The sequence below is a fragment of the Periplaneta americana genome, chromosome 15 (genome assembly GCF_040183065.1).
Source record: "Periplaneta americana isolate PAMFEO1 chromosome 15, P.americana_PAMFEO1_priV1, whole genome shotgun sequence".
Classification (NCBI taxonomy): Eukaryota; Metazoa; Arthropoda; class Insecta; order Blattodea; family Blattidae; genus Periplaneta; species Periplaneta americana.
In genome coordinates, this window is record NC_091131.1 from 126859432 (window position 1) to 126873995 (window position 14564).

Sequence of the window (14564 nt, forward strand, 5' to 3'; positions counted from 1 at the left end):
CACTCTAAGGGCCTCATAAGAGATTTTAACAAAAGCTGGTCAAGTGACTTGTTAAAACTGAGCAAGAAACAGCTCCGCTGGGCAGTCGGATTCCTTACAGAACACTGTGCCCTCAAGAAGAACCTGTACAGAACGGGACATAATATCAACCCAGATTGTGCTCGTTGTTCACAGTCTGTAGCTCATCTATTGTGCGATTGCAATGCACTCACTCATCAAAGAGCTCTCATCTTTGGAAAAAATTTTCCAAAGCTTGATGAGCTATCAACTGTTCCAGTCCACAGTTTGATTCAGTTCATTAAGAACATCAAGCTATTGGATTGGCAAGATATCATGACGGGAATGTGCAACAGATCTTTCAGGTCGCAGTGCTAGGGTTGTTATAGCCAGTTTAAACAAAAAACCGGTTTCCTTGGTTTTTTTAACTGGTTTTTGTCAACCCTGTAAACAATTAAGTTTTTTTCTCCCCGATAAAACTGGAAAGAATGGACAGAAAGGATGGACAGATATATATTTTAATGTGCTCATTATCTCGTAATAAATATTTTAAAATTAGATAATTATGGCATTAAACTTCAATTTATTTTTTTTTAAATATACCTACCTAGAAATAAAGGTTTGGAGATATAAGAATATTCTTCAGATAAATTACGTCGCATACTGAATACAAAATCTGTCCAAGCATTTACAGCAAAATTATAAAAGGTAAACTCAAAAATCAATAATACATACATACATACATACATACATACATACATACATACATACATACATACATACATACATAAGCGTGAAAGCACATATACATATAAGCAGAAAAATAATATAAATAAATAATCATTCTTTTTAAATAGCTGGAATGTGAATAACATGATTTTTTTTTTCATTTATAAATATACCTCATTACTTCCTACATAACCAGTCAGTGGTTCTACTTCACACCATCTTCCTTCTTCCTCACTACCTAAGGAGGGTACACAATTATCACGTGCAATATAAAATTGCTTGGTAGCATAAAAAAATAAAATTAATAATAATTAGAAAAGCAAACCTTTACAGCAACAGAAGAATCACTTGTACATAAATATTTCACAAATGATTTAATATGAGTAGAAAACATGTCTGCACTATACGTACGCCAGATACTTCGCTCCCCATAAAACACAGGAAATTGCTCTGTTGGACTTGCCATGCCTTCATCCAACGCGAATCCGACGTTTAACTCCAGAAAGTCAGCAGTATTGACGAATTTTGCCATTCCATCTTTTCCACCAATTTCCTCATCTGCAAAATGAAAAGGTTATCATATAAACACGTATTTATCTGTTGAACAAGACAGAGAATTGTAGTAAATATTCACGTAACAAATGAGATTTATTTTGTTTTAAATCTATTATTTCACTTAATATAAATAAAAATGACTGGCTGTTCATGTTTTTTTTTTTACTTGTTATTTAAAGACGCTGTATCAACTACAACATTATTTAACATAAATGGAATTGGAGATAGCGAGATGATATCTGGCAAGATGAGGCAGAGGTTTCGCCGTAGATTACCTGACATTAGCCTTACAGTTGGGGAAAACCTCAGAAAAAAACCCAATTAGGTAATCAGCCCAAGCAGGAATCAAACCCGTGACCGAATGCAACTCCAGATCGGCAGGCAAGTGCCTTAGCTGACTAAGCTGTGGTGGCTCTGTTCATGTTAAATATAATGAAAATTAATATTTTATTTTACTTCCTGCCTTTCTCTATTCCTAGCAACTGCTATAATTATGTTTCTTTCTTCTCAGTCGGGCTTGATTTTATTGTTGGCAACCCAAAAACATAAACATATGTCACAGTTTATATTGAAACACACGTTTTCTTTGAACATAGCATGAAAATTAAACTTGTGCATGGCTATAATTTTGTTGCTTCTAGACTATATATATATATATATATATATATATATATACACACATACATACATACACACATCCTTCATGAGTTATGCGTCCTTTTTAGAAGCACATTCCGCATTATGTAATTTGCATGATATTCACATAAAAATTAAGTTTTCATCAAATAATTTTCGACAAAAGCTCCATTTCAGATTAATCATCATCCGAATGTTCAGTGCAGTTGCTTAGACATGACAGCTAGCAACTGTTTCTCGGAATTGCTTATCTGTGGACCTGTAGAATTGCAATCTTCTCTCTCACCTCAAGTGATAAGAACTGTCATCACTAAAAAATTGTAGTGCAACTAATACACATAAACATTGGTGTGTCATTTAGGAGTGTCATTTAAGTTATCATAATGCTGATTCAGGAAGCAATTTTATTATAATTTCATAAACATCAGCTGCCTCTGTTTTCGTTTCCAATCATAAACATGTCTCTAAGGAGTGTATGTTGTTTCTCTATGGCCAGGATGCTCTTCTTCCCAGTACAAGGCAGAGTTCCGCGATAATCATCAGTACTTGTGATGGTCAATTTGAGAATGGATCTCATTGTGTATACTGTAGTTCTTTCAGCAGTTTGCGAGACAGTATAATTTATACTGGTGAATATTGCATATTGTTTATATTCACATAAAATAATTGAAACATTATTAAATATTTTTCCTTTTTTGTCGCATATTTTCCCGACTTTTAACACATAAAAAATAAATATTTTCCCAATTTTTAACACCTAATAATCTGATCCTTGTGATTACTTTAGACTTTACAAATTGCAATAATTTAATATTTGGAGTGTGTGCAGTGATGTTATCCTGCATAAACATTTGCATAATTACTTTCGTCTTCTGTCAACTAAGAGTTAAGTCAATATTAAGTGAAAAATATGAATTTATAGTCTCTTAAAATATTACATACAGGTCCAATTATTTTGTAAGCACTGATTTCACACCAAACAGCAATACTTGCAACATGAAGAATTTCCAACATTTCACGCTGATTTTCCATATTTCCAACAATTTATTATTTTGGCTAATGAATAACTACTTACATGAAATCATGATTCATCACTGAACAAGATCAAAACTTGATTGATTAAAATGTCTGATAGCTGATATCATGTACAAATATTCATTCTTGCCACACTTCTCCATAAAGATTATTTAATGAATGTCTCACAAATACAAAATCACTATTCAATATTACACATAATTTTTAGAGATCATAACCCTACTATGTTCGTGTTATATTCGTTGCTAAACACTGACTATGGTTACACTCAAGATTGAGCCTCAGATAGTAAGAGCAGGATGCCAATAGAATAAAACAGCTTCACATTAGAGCACATTTTCTCAACTCCTGTAGCCAACTCCTTCACCTTGTATTATCCTATAAATGTCATCTATATTTATTGAATGAATCTATACGGTGCTTCCAGAGTTCACAAGTCTGCCATTTTGAAACAGGTAGAGAACAATTTATTCTGAACAGCATTACATCATAATTATAACAATAACAGACAAGTTCATTTGACTGGAAAGGAATCAATTAAATAACAAAATCATTTTCATGATCAATCAATCAAACTTCTTAATGTATCCAGCTGTTTGCTGACAACATAAAGTCCACTATAGTCCACTGTAGTCTATTCAGTTGTTGTTTTTCACGAGAAATGAGGGGTATTTTGATCGATGTTCATTATAGATGCCTGTTCCTAGTAGCCAGAATTTTGGTGTAGTCAATATATACTGAAGGGCTGTGTCTTCTGCAACTGGTACTGATGATTTTAATTTACTTCTTTTGTGGTTTATGGATGGATAATATAGAAGAATGTGATCCAGATCTTCATCTAGATTATTACACCACAGACAAGTAGGATTATCAGAAATGTGAAATCGGTGTAGGTACAATTGTGTGACAATGTGACCTGTTCTGGCTCTTGTTAAAAATGTTTGAACATGTCTGGGCAAGTTTTTGTACATTTCCAGGTCATTTGGTTTCTTTTGTACAGACAGTAAAATTTTTCCTTTGTCAGAAGAGAGCCAATTGTTGATCCATAGGTTTGTAAAATGAGACTTTACTGAAGCAAAAGCACTGGATACAGATATCACTTCAAGAGGTCTTGGTTGCAAATATGTTGCCTGTTTTGCAATATTATCGACTTTCTCATTTCCAGATATATCACAATGACTAAGTATCCATTGAAATGTTATTTCTTTTGGAGTTCTTTTAGTTTGCTTTGTTGTTTCTGAATGGGAATAATTCTATGTGCATATAGGTTTGGTACATATTTAATTATATTAAATTTAGCCCCCTTGGAGTCGGTAAGTATGCAAATAGATTTTTCAGAAATTTGAGTAACACACTGAAGAGCAGCATCAATAGCTAGCAATTCAGTGTCAAGACTGGAGGAGGATGAACATGGTATGAAATAACTTTCTTGATATTTTGAATATAATACCTTGTTCCTGATGTCCCATTATTAGGATTTAGAGATCCATCTGTATAAATTTGAAGGTGATCCTTATAAGTGCTGCAGAGTATTCCATCATGGCATCTAACTTAAGAATGTATGGAGGATCATTTTTGGAATGATTTCCTGGAATTTGTATGCTATGTTCTGGAATCACCCATTTCCGTGGAGTAATTTCGTTCACAACTGGAGTTTTAGCACAGAGTGTGTCTGTGATAGAGATTGGTATTTCTTCTTTTTTTATTTTATAGAAATTACACAGGATATCATCTGACAGTTTGAAGAACATCTGAGATCTGGATGAGGCTTGCAATTTTAAATGTATTTTTATATCCTTTTGTAATATATAGTGTCTGGTTGAATATTACATTCAATTTCTAGGGCAACAGTTGACGTGGTTTTTGGTACTCCTAGGCATAATCGCAAGGCTGAGTTTTAAAGAACAGAAATTTTTTGTAGATGAGTTGTTGATGCTCCTCCCCATATTACACATCCATAGGTCAATTTTGATCATATACAAGCATTATAAAACAGACGCATTGTCGTGATATCTGATCCCCATTTCTTATTAGCTATGATCTTCAAGAGATTTAATCGTGGTAGACACTGTGAAGCAACATTGGTTAAATAAAAGTTTTTCATCAAAAATTAATCCTAGAATCTTAGGAGTTGGATTATACTGAATTTCTTGATTATTCAAATAAATGTGAGGTTTATAATGTTTTAAGCTGTATCTTCTTGTGAAGACAATATATTCAGTTTTTGATTGTGAGATAGATAGATTCCATTTGGATGCCCAATTACTGATATTATTTACAGCTGTTTGTATAACTCTTAATGATTTGTTTGGATCTTTGTTCGTAGCCCATATTGTAACATCATCTGCATGGATACTTATTCTTACCTCAGGTGGAACAACATCAGGTAGGTCATGTAACATTATATTAAATAAATTTGGGTTTAAAACAGAACCTTCAGGTATACCACCTGTAATTTTTTTGGATAAAGATAAATGATTATTTACTGAGGTTTGAATTGTTCGTTCATTAAGAAAAGAATGTAGAGAACTTATCATTCTGCCTTTGATACCAAGTTTCATAGATTGTAATAAAATATATTTTGTGGAGTATTATCAAAAGCGGCTTCAAAGTCTATCATTACAGCTAATGTGGTCTTCTTTTCTGTGAAACCTTTATAAATTTCTTGAACAAAATATAATAGAGCTTCAGTTGTGCACATGATGGTCTAAAGCCAAACTGATATAGGCTTAAAAGATTGAAAGTTTCAAGTCTCCAGGTTAATCTTCTGTGAACAATGTGTTCCAGTAATTTACAAATGCAGGATGTTAAAGATATCGGTCTATATGATTTAGGGTCCAATTTGTCTTTACCTGGTTTGAGAATGGGAATTATAATTGCATGTTTCCAAGTTTTAGGATAAAAACCTGTTTTCCAAATATTATTGAAGAGATGGAGAATTTCTTGCCTAATTTTATCAGAGGAATTTAATAACATGCTGTTATGGATTTCATAGCAGAATTGTGTAGTTCTGATATTGCCAAGTTTATTTCTTCAGTGGTAAAAGCATTATCTGTTATATCATTATGATGAAACATGAGTTGAAAATTACGGTACTTGTAAGATACTGTTCTTCTTTATTCATATATTTAGGCCATGATGAATTACTAGTCAGCCTTTAGGCATAGTGTGAAATTAAGAGTTCTGCCTTTTTATTATTTTCTGTTATTATTGTTTCATTGCTATCTTTAAGGTGAGTGATGTGTTTATAATTCTTGCCTGCTATGGCTTTAAATCTTTTCCATACAGTTGTAGGCGGAGTATTTGGGTTTAAGGACCCAACAAATTGCTGCCAGCTTGTTCTTTTGGGTTCAAAAATACTTCTTCTGAGATTTGCCCTTGCTTTAATATATTTTATTTTGTCATTAACTGCCCTCGTTTTCATCCATTGTCACCAAGCAGATTGCTGTTGTTTTCTCATGTAAGTTAAATCATTATTCCACCAGATGTTCATAGGTCTACAGGAATGTCGTTTGATAGTAGAAATAGACTGTTTTGCTGCAGTTATGATGATATCAGTAATTTTTTAAGTTCTGGAATCAATAGTTTTTTGAGACAATGCTGTTTCATCATTAAAATTGTTAAATCTTGTAATTTCATTATTGAACTTACACCAGTTTGCGGACTTTATTTTCTATTTTGTTTTAGGTAGCATGTTATCTGGCGAGTTATTTGTAGAGAATGGAAATGTAATATAAACAGGAAGATGATCACTTAACAGATCTTCACTAACACTCCAGTTTTTGAAATTATCATATATGTTTGATGAGCAGAAAGAGAGATCCAGAGTACTTGTAGATCCTGTACTTGCACATTGATGCTGTTTTGTTGTCATTAAGTAAAATGTCATTATTCAGTAACCATTTGTAGATTATCTTTCAATATTGATTTGAGGGTCCATTATTCCATATGTGATGTTTACTGTTACAGTCACCAACTATGATAAACTTGCTATCAGATGGGATCAATTGAGGACCGTTTTTGCAAAACTTGCTAACTGAAAAAACTAAATTTTACAGGAGAGACAAAACACTATAGTAAGCAACTTTTGCTGTATCTATCACTTATAGCAGAAAGCAAGTTTTGAAAAAACGATCACACTTTGACACACTACAATGAAGAGAAATAACCCAATTTTACTAAGACGTTTTGAACATCATGTAGAGGCCTGCCTTATGTTAATAAATCCTTCAAAATCTCAATTTTGCAAATTTTGCAGTTAGCAAGCTTTGCAAAAACGGTCCTCAATTGTTCTATATCATTCATTAATAGATTTAGGCCTGGAGGTATATATACATTGACAAGTGAAAATGAAATGTTATTTTGAAGTAATAATTTTGTCCTACTGTATTCAATGTGGCCTTTAAATTGTTGTTTAGATTCAATTACATGAATGGAGTTGTGGATCATGGTAACAACACCTCAACCCTCTCTATCTTCACGAAACAGATTAATAATTTTGTAGTCAGCAAATTTTGTAGAATTTTAAAATATCATCAATCTGAAATGATTCTTGTATGCATATTATAGAAGGCTTTTTGTCTTGAACTTCTTGCTTTAATAAATCCATTTTGTTTCTTAAAGACCTAAAGTTCCATTGTAAAATTTTTAGAGTGTCTATATCTTTTTCATTAATGTTGCCTTTGCGTTTTAATTCTCGGTCTTTAAATGTACTACCCAATGAGACATGGAATTTATTCTTTTTAGTCTCATTTTTTAAATTCCAGAGAATGGATTTTGCTTCTGCATTGGACTGACACCATACTTCAATCCTTTTGGTATTATATTTGCCTCTTTGTCTCATTATATGGTTCTTTTCAATATTAAGCTTGGCTCTGATTCATGATGAATATTTGCATTGTCCTCGGTGCAGCATGGGAGAAGAACTACATTTCACCATATGATGATGATAACGGAGCAATGGTGGAATATCGGTAAGGGAAATGAGACTACTCTGTAAAAATCTACCACCAAGTATTGTCTTTGCCACCATAAATTCCAGTTGAACTCACAGGGGGTTGACCCTGGGTTATCAATGTGGAAAACTGACACTATCCATTTGGCTAACAGTGAGCCTTACTCACAAACATTCTAAACTGGAACAAGGAAACTATTGTAATCAAACTAACAAGTAGAAGTGAAAGAAATGCACAGTCTAAATTCATGTACATGTTAAAATCATATTTATTTTTAATTCTGGACTTTTGATTAAGGGGGCTCATCATTCTCTACCTATCCATAAACAAGTATCTGCTTTAAACTACTACTGATATTATATACAGATTAAGAAAGGAAAATAGGGTAGAATAGTTATTTATGGTACTTGTGAGGTAAGTGCATCTTTATTGTGCGAGTGGAAAGATTTAAGCACGAGGCATCAACCGAGTGCTTAAATTACACGAGTGCAATAAAGATCACGCTCACAAGTAACATACGTAATTTTATCCATGACCATAACGAAAAATTATGTTTTATAAAAGAAAATATGTTGAAAATAAGTCCTCATGTAATCACATATCATGGCATGGATTTTAGAATCAATACGTGTACTAGGTAGGTCATGATGTAGGAGACCATGATTAGTAAAGAATGGTATAATTAGTAAAGAATGGTATAATTAATTATATAATTTTAATATATATTTTTTTCACTTTAAACGTGTATTTTCGTCTTTTTGAAGTTTCAGGGATTATATAGAAGTGTTCACGGGACTAATGTGATTAAAATAATTTCACATTTTACTTCTGTAAACTTAAGAGGAATATTAAAACTTAATTAATTATCGTGTCTGTTTAGCTCTGTTGGCTAACGCATGTTGTTCTAAAATCCTATAAACCCAACTTCGCAGGTTCAAGTCTCCTCGCATCCCAAAAGGTAAATTATTACAAAATTTTAAAAAGATGCATATTAGATATGGATGTAATATACAAATTACGACATAGCAGATAGAGAAAAGAGAAGAGATTGAGTGTATGTATATTTAAGAAATGGTAATAAAGAAGTAGAGGTAGTGACATCTAGTAACTAATATATTAACTTCTTGAGTAATAGTTGAATGGAAAAGTATATGTGTATGCCCGGGTACTAGGAAAATACTAATGAACTGTGAGATAAAGTTCAAACTGTGAGGTAAAGTCCTTATCTCACTAGTGAAATAAAGTAATGTTGAATAAAAGCCTACTTTACACACGCAAAAGTACTTAGTAAAGGCATGTTTTTTGTTATGGTCATGGATAAAATAATTTAATTACATTGTCCACTGCTAATTTAACATTAAAAACACAGAGTTAAAAATCTGTTAATGAAGGTTATAATCTCACCTGGCACAAATGAAATGTGAACAGTTCTTCTTAAACGAACTCCTTTGGACTTCAAGCGACGTACAGCCTCCAAATACTGAATTCCCACACATTTCATATCTTGTGACCCACGGGCAAAAATATTTCCATTTTTATCTTTAATAGCACTAAAAGGGTCATATGTCCATTTCTCCTGTAAATGAAAACAAGGATTCAATTCCAGAGTAATGCATAAAAACTCATGTAGTTAATTACTTCACATTAGTATTCCAGTTCTACCAAGACCTATTGAAAATTCTATATATCAATAAAAACAAAATGCGCTTTTATTAGCCTCTGTCTGCTGTCAAACAGTAAAAAAAAATGTTCGTGAAAGCCCCAACAAGAACTGATTTGTTCAAAGCCAAAAATCCAGATCTTACATTTTCACCTAAACCCATAGTTAGTCGTTGGAGGACATGGCTAGAAGCAATAGTATATTATGCAGACAATTTTGAAAATTTTAAATGAATGATAGATGAACTAAATAAGGATGACATTTCAACAACCGAAATTTTCCAGAACTTATGTAAGGATAGTTCTTTAAGAAATGAATTATTTCACATATCTGCAAATTTTAGCTTTTTGTGTCACTGTATAAAGAAATTAGAAACATTAACAAACTTGTTGACTGAGACAAATAAATTAATGAGGTGGATGGCATTGAGAAAAAAATTCATTTACTTAAAGGTCGCAAAATAGAACCTATTAAGCAGAAATTTAAAAATGTATTTGAAAATAATTACAAATTTCATTCTATGTGAAAAGTTATCAAAGATTTGGAAGGGCAAGAAGACATTGGTGAAACAGAGTTTGTGTGTCAGTGACATTCCTTTGATGAAATATGCAAGACTAACTTCTTGTGATGTTAAACAGTCCTTCTCCTGGTATCGTGCATTGTTCTGAGACAGCCAACATTGGTTTGTGGTGGAAAACTTGCAGAAAGTCTTATTGTTCACTGCAGTAGTGACCTATTTGAACCTACTACTGTCTCAACATGATTGATGAGTGATATTTTTATAATACATAGGTACTTAAAATTTTGTAACATTGAAACAAAATACTTTTACAATTTTTACACATATTTTCCACTTTTTTACTACATAAGAAAATAAATATTTTCAAGTTTTTTAGTACATAAAAATCTGTTCCCTACTAATTATATTCACAAAACTACTTTTACTGTATCTATATGTTTCTTATTACATTATATACTTTACTATTCGAGTAAACTTTATGAAATTTAATCTGCACATTTCTCAAGCTTTATTGGTTTCCAATGACTACACATGGACGCTTAGACATTCCTGATCTCTGCTTGTTTTAATGACGACTTATGACGTGAATACGTCTTTAAAATCACTCCCTTACTGTGTACCATGTAGTGAAACCTGATGTCATGATTTTATTAATGATTTATTTTGTTCACTGTTGTTAAACCACTAAACCGAAATAAATGGGAGTGTTGGGGTTATGTAGCCAAAGGAAAATAAAATTTGTTATGCATTACTTCCAAATCCTCTTCTCTGCCACTTAGAGTTACTGCATGCCTGAGCAAAATAACCTTGTAATGCAATGTTCCGCGAGTCCCAGGGGCCTGTATCTCATCAGTGGGCAGTCGTACATCGACCGTACCACTACTGTCAGATTCGTCTCGTCAAAACAGTGCACTTCATTTACTTTTAACTTCTTTTGTCTCAGCTCTGAACGAAAATTGTTAAAGGACTGACTCACTTTGGAAAAGTGTGAGACTATATGAAGCAAAAATGTTATCAGAATTACAAAAGACAACAAACAAATAGAGCAGAGTCTGAAGAATCTAAAAATGGTCCACTATGCTGAATAACAAGAGATCCAGCAGAAAATGACAAAAGCTGACGAATGGAGCAGAGTGTGAGACTTATGCAGTGCCCCCTGCCACTTGTAGCAAGGCTGTGAAGGCGAGTAATGTGGGACAGATTCAGGCAATGAGTTCAGCCACAAGCATTGTGGGGTCCAGGAACCAAAGGAACATAAATGAGTTTGTGTGAGTCGATACAAATACCATTTTTCACACCTAGACATATTCATGCTAAAACCTTGCAGTACTATCCCTCACACAACCTACCCAATTTTTCCAAACAAGTCTTTTAAAAACGGAATACAGACAAATCATATCTAATAGTTTAGGAGACAAAGCTGTGTTTAGACTAGGCTGACCAGGTTTTTTACGGTCCAGCAGGGGATATCAGCAATTTCAAGAAAAACCACAAACACTAAACTTATCAAGTCACTATCCGTTGAAATGTTGAAGAAAATACATGTAACAGTAGATACAATTATAGAACTTTGCACACTAAATTTGTAGAGTATCTCAACTTTCTGAATTAAATGAATAAACACACGTAACTCCTATATATACCTAACTATAGCCACTAAGAATTCAATTTCAGTACTAAGGCATGTATGGAAGTCTTTCACATAATATTGCACACCTGAACTCTAACATACACATTTTACAAGTACTTGTCTGAAGATTGTATCTTTTTAAGGATCTGTTCATTCCCATACAGCTTCATACTAAGGTCTTCACATGAGAAATGAAAGTTTGTTTTTACTTGTAACAAAGCTGTTTCAATTTTCATTCTTGACTTTCATCAGACCAGATTGAGTTCATTGTTGAGAAAAGTCTTTCAACTGACGAATTACTGACTGAAATCACATGATTAATGACTAATTTGAGAAGGTTTTCAAATGGAACAGAATTTTTTTTTAATGTTGAAAAACACCATATCAATTTTCACCAGTTGGTTTATCACAAAACTTCTTATTTTTGAACTACTTAAGAATGGATGCTGCAGCAGTTCTAATGCTTCCGTGCAATGCGAATGAAGACAAAGATGGTATAATGGTACATTGTTCTTAAAGAATACAGAATATCTCCTACTGCGCTCGCTGGTTCTTCTGTCTCATACTGAGAACTGTTCAGAAATGTGCATGAATCGCAGCTGTTTCATCACGATATTTAAATATTCACGTGTAAAATGTCATTGAAACAAAATCAAAACTTCTGGGGACAAAATTCATTTCCAGGGACAGCAACTCAAAACTGAGAACTGTCCCCAGAAATCGGGGACATCTGGTCAGCCTAGTTTAGACTGATAGACAAAATGCTGAAAAACAAGGAAACATGAGAATACAAGAGATCTTCAAAATAAGTAGGATTAGGGGAGTCAGAAAACAGGCAACTACAAATTAATACATAAATAAATTACGGAGAAACAATTGTTAAAATTATCTCATATCAATATCTTAAGTTAATAGCACGTGTTGTTTCGGGCACTGATGTATGAAATTTAAAGAAAATACTATATTAAGACAGAAAGACTACTGGCTTATCAAACAAAAAGTTTAAAATTAATATAACGCAAGAAAATACTATAGCACATTGTGTTTAGGCTTTGAAATGTATTTCTACTACTTCTGTTTTTATAACAAAGAAATAATTCAATACTCTCCCCCCCCCCCCCTCGATGCATGGTTTCTCTATGTACTTAAACCCTTATTTCGGGGGAGTATTCAATTGTACACTCCTGTATGAAGCACATTGCTAATTTGAAGTCTGAGTTCTTGTAAATTTAAGATTCATTGTCAGAGTATTTATGTAAATGAACAACACTTACTGCGTATATTTGTTTACTTCATAAAAGTAGGGGAATTGTTTGCAATTACTTTACTAGAATTTCTGATGAAAAAAAAAAAAACAAAGGAATTTCTGTTCATGTTTTCATATGGTTCTTAAATTTCTCTACATATTGCACGTTTAAGCTCGTACTGTATTTTTCATTTTAATTTATTTACTGAATTCCATAGATCTTACATCAGCATTATAACTTTGAATGTGGAACTAGTCAGAAGTTATACAAAAATAAACAATAAAGAATACAGAAGATATGAGTATGCAGAAATTTTGTTAATTATGTTCTGAACATTTTCACTTGACCCATCAAAGCTTTAGGCAGTGCAGTGGAGACCGTAATAGAGGAATAATGAACTACTTTTTATATAACAGCTGAGACTAACAGAGAGTAGGTGGAGATCTGATTTGTGTTTTGTGTTAGGACTATGAATGTTTTGATTAATCCTAAATGTATCTTAGTTTTTAACATAAAAAATCATCAGGGAAAGCATGTTTTCACAAGGTAAGGTCCGTATTTCTAAATTTGGAAAATCTTTTTACATGGTGTTCTTTTATGTACACCTGTCATCATCCGTTTAGAATTCCACAATCTCTGGCCAGAATTCTGGATGGAATCTGGTCATGCAGGCAGAGGTGATATGGACAAATGGGCGATATGTACTCCATTTAAAATGGTGCAGTACAAAGAATAAAAATCCGAACACATCAAACAAATCCGTTCCAATAAGTAAGCAACTACCTTAACTGGAACATTTTCCAAAATAAGAAAGCAAAATATAAATAGTAAAGAACACCTTAATCAAGAATAAAGCTTCCCCACTTTATTATCACTACTAAAAGAGAGTGATTGGTAAAATAGGGCAATAAGGCAAACTGGAATATTTTTAGCCACCCACGCCTAACACAATAATTACCGTTATCCTGTGCATGGTAGGGAGGCAAGAATGGCAAATTGCAATACACAAACTCTGTCCCACACAAATATTAAGCTGTAACCTTGAAGCTTAATTTTCATGTGTAGGTTTGGTATTCAGCAAAGCTCTGTCATACTGTTGCTCATACACTGGATCTTAGAGCTCAGAAAATCACAAAACATAAATCCAGTACTCATGCAATATGCATTTAATATAATAAACAATTTTAGTGTCTGAACATAGCACATGCTTCTCATACATTTTTCGTACTTCATAACAATGCAGGTACTCATCATGTTAGTAATGAGTATAACCTGGATGTTTGGCAAAATACCTTTTTTACTGCGTGGAAGTAAATCATTATTTTCATTGATATAAATGTGATTTGGGGTAAATCAAAGTGATAGGGCCAATTTTTATTTTGCCTATTTTGCCTTTTTTAATACCAAGTTAATTCAATAATAAATGTTTTTTTTTTGTTCATTTTAAAGCAATATGTCTTGTTTACTTGCAATTTTCTAATTAATTGTAATGTAATGTGTATAAAATTTAAATATATGAAACAACAACTCACTTTAGTAAATAAAAGTAATTTATTTCGGTGCTTAATCTGCTAATAATCGTGCTTTAACACTATTAGGC

The 14564-nt window shown here is 32.8% G+C and overlaps 1 protein-coding gene across 1 annotated transcript in view; it reads right to left on the bottom strand.

Annotated features, from left to right (window-relative positions):
- LOC138715322 (aminoacylase-1-like) overlaps positions 1 to 14564 on the bottom strand; it is an 81617-nt gene that overhangs the window by 33732 nt on the left and 33321 nt on the right. Inside the window, exons 3-4 of the mRNA XM_069848104.1 lie at positions 9312 to 9483; positions 1138 to 1284 (exon numbers count right to left, since the gene is read on the bottom strand). Coding sequence (XP_069704205.1) covers positions 1138 to 1284; positions 9312 to 9483 — 319 coding nt within the window. The remainder of the gene's footprint in view (positions 1 to 1137; positions 1285 to 9311; positions 9484 to 14564) is intronic.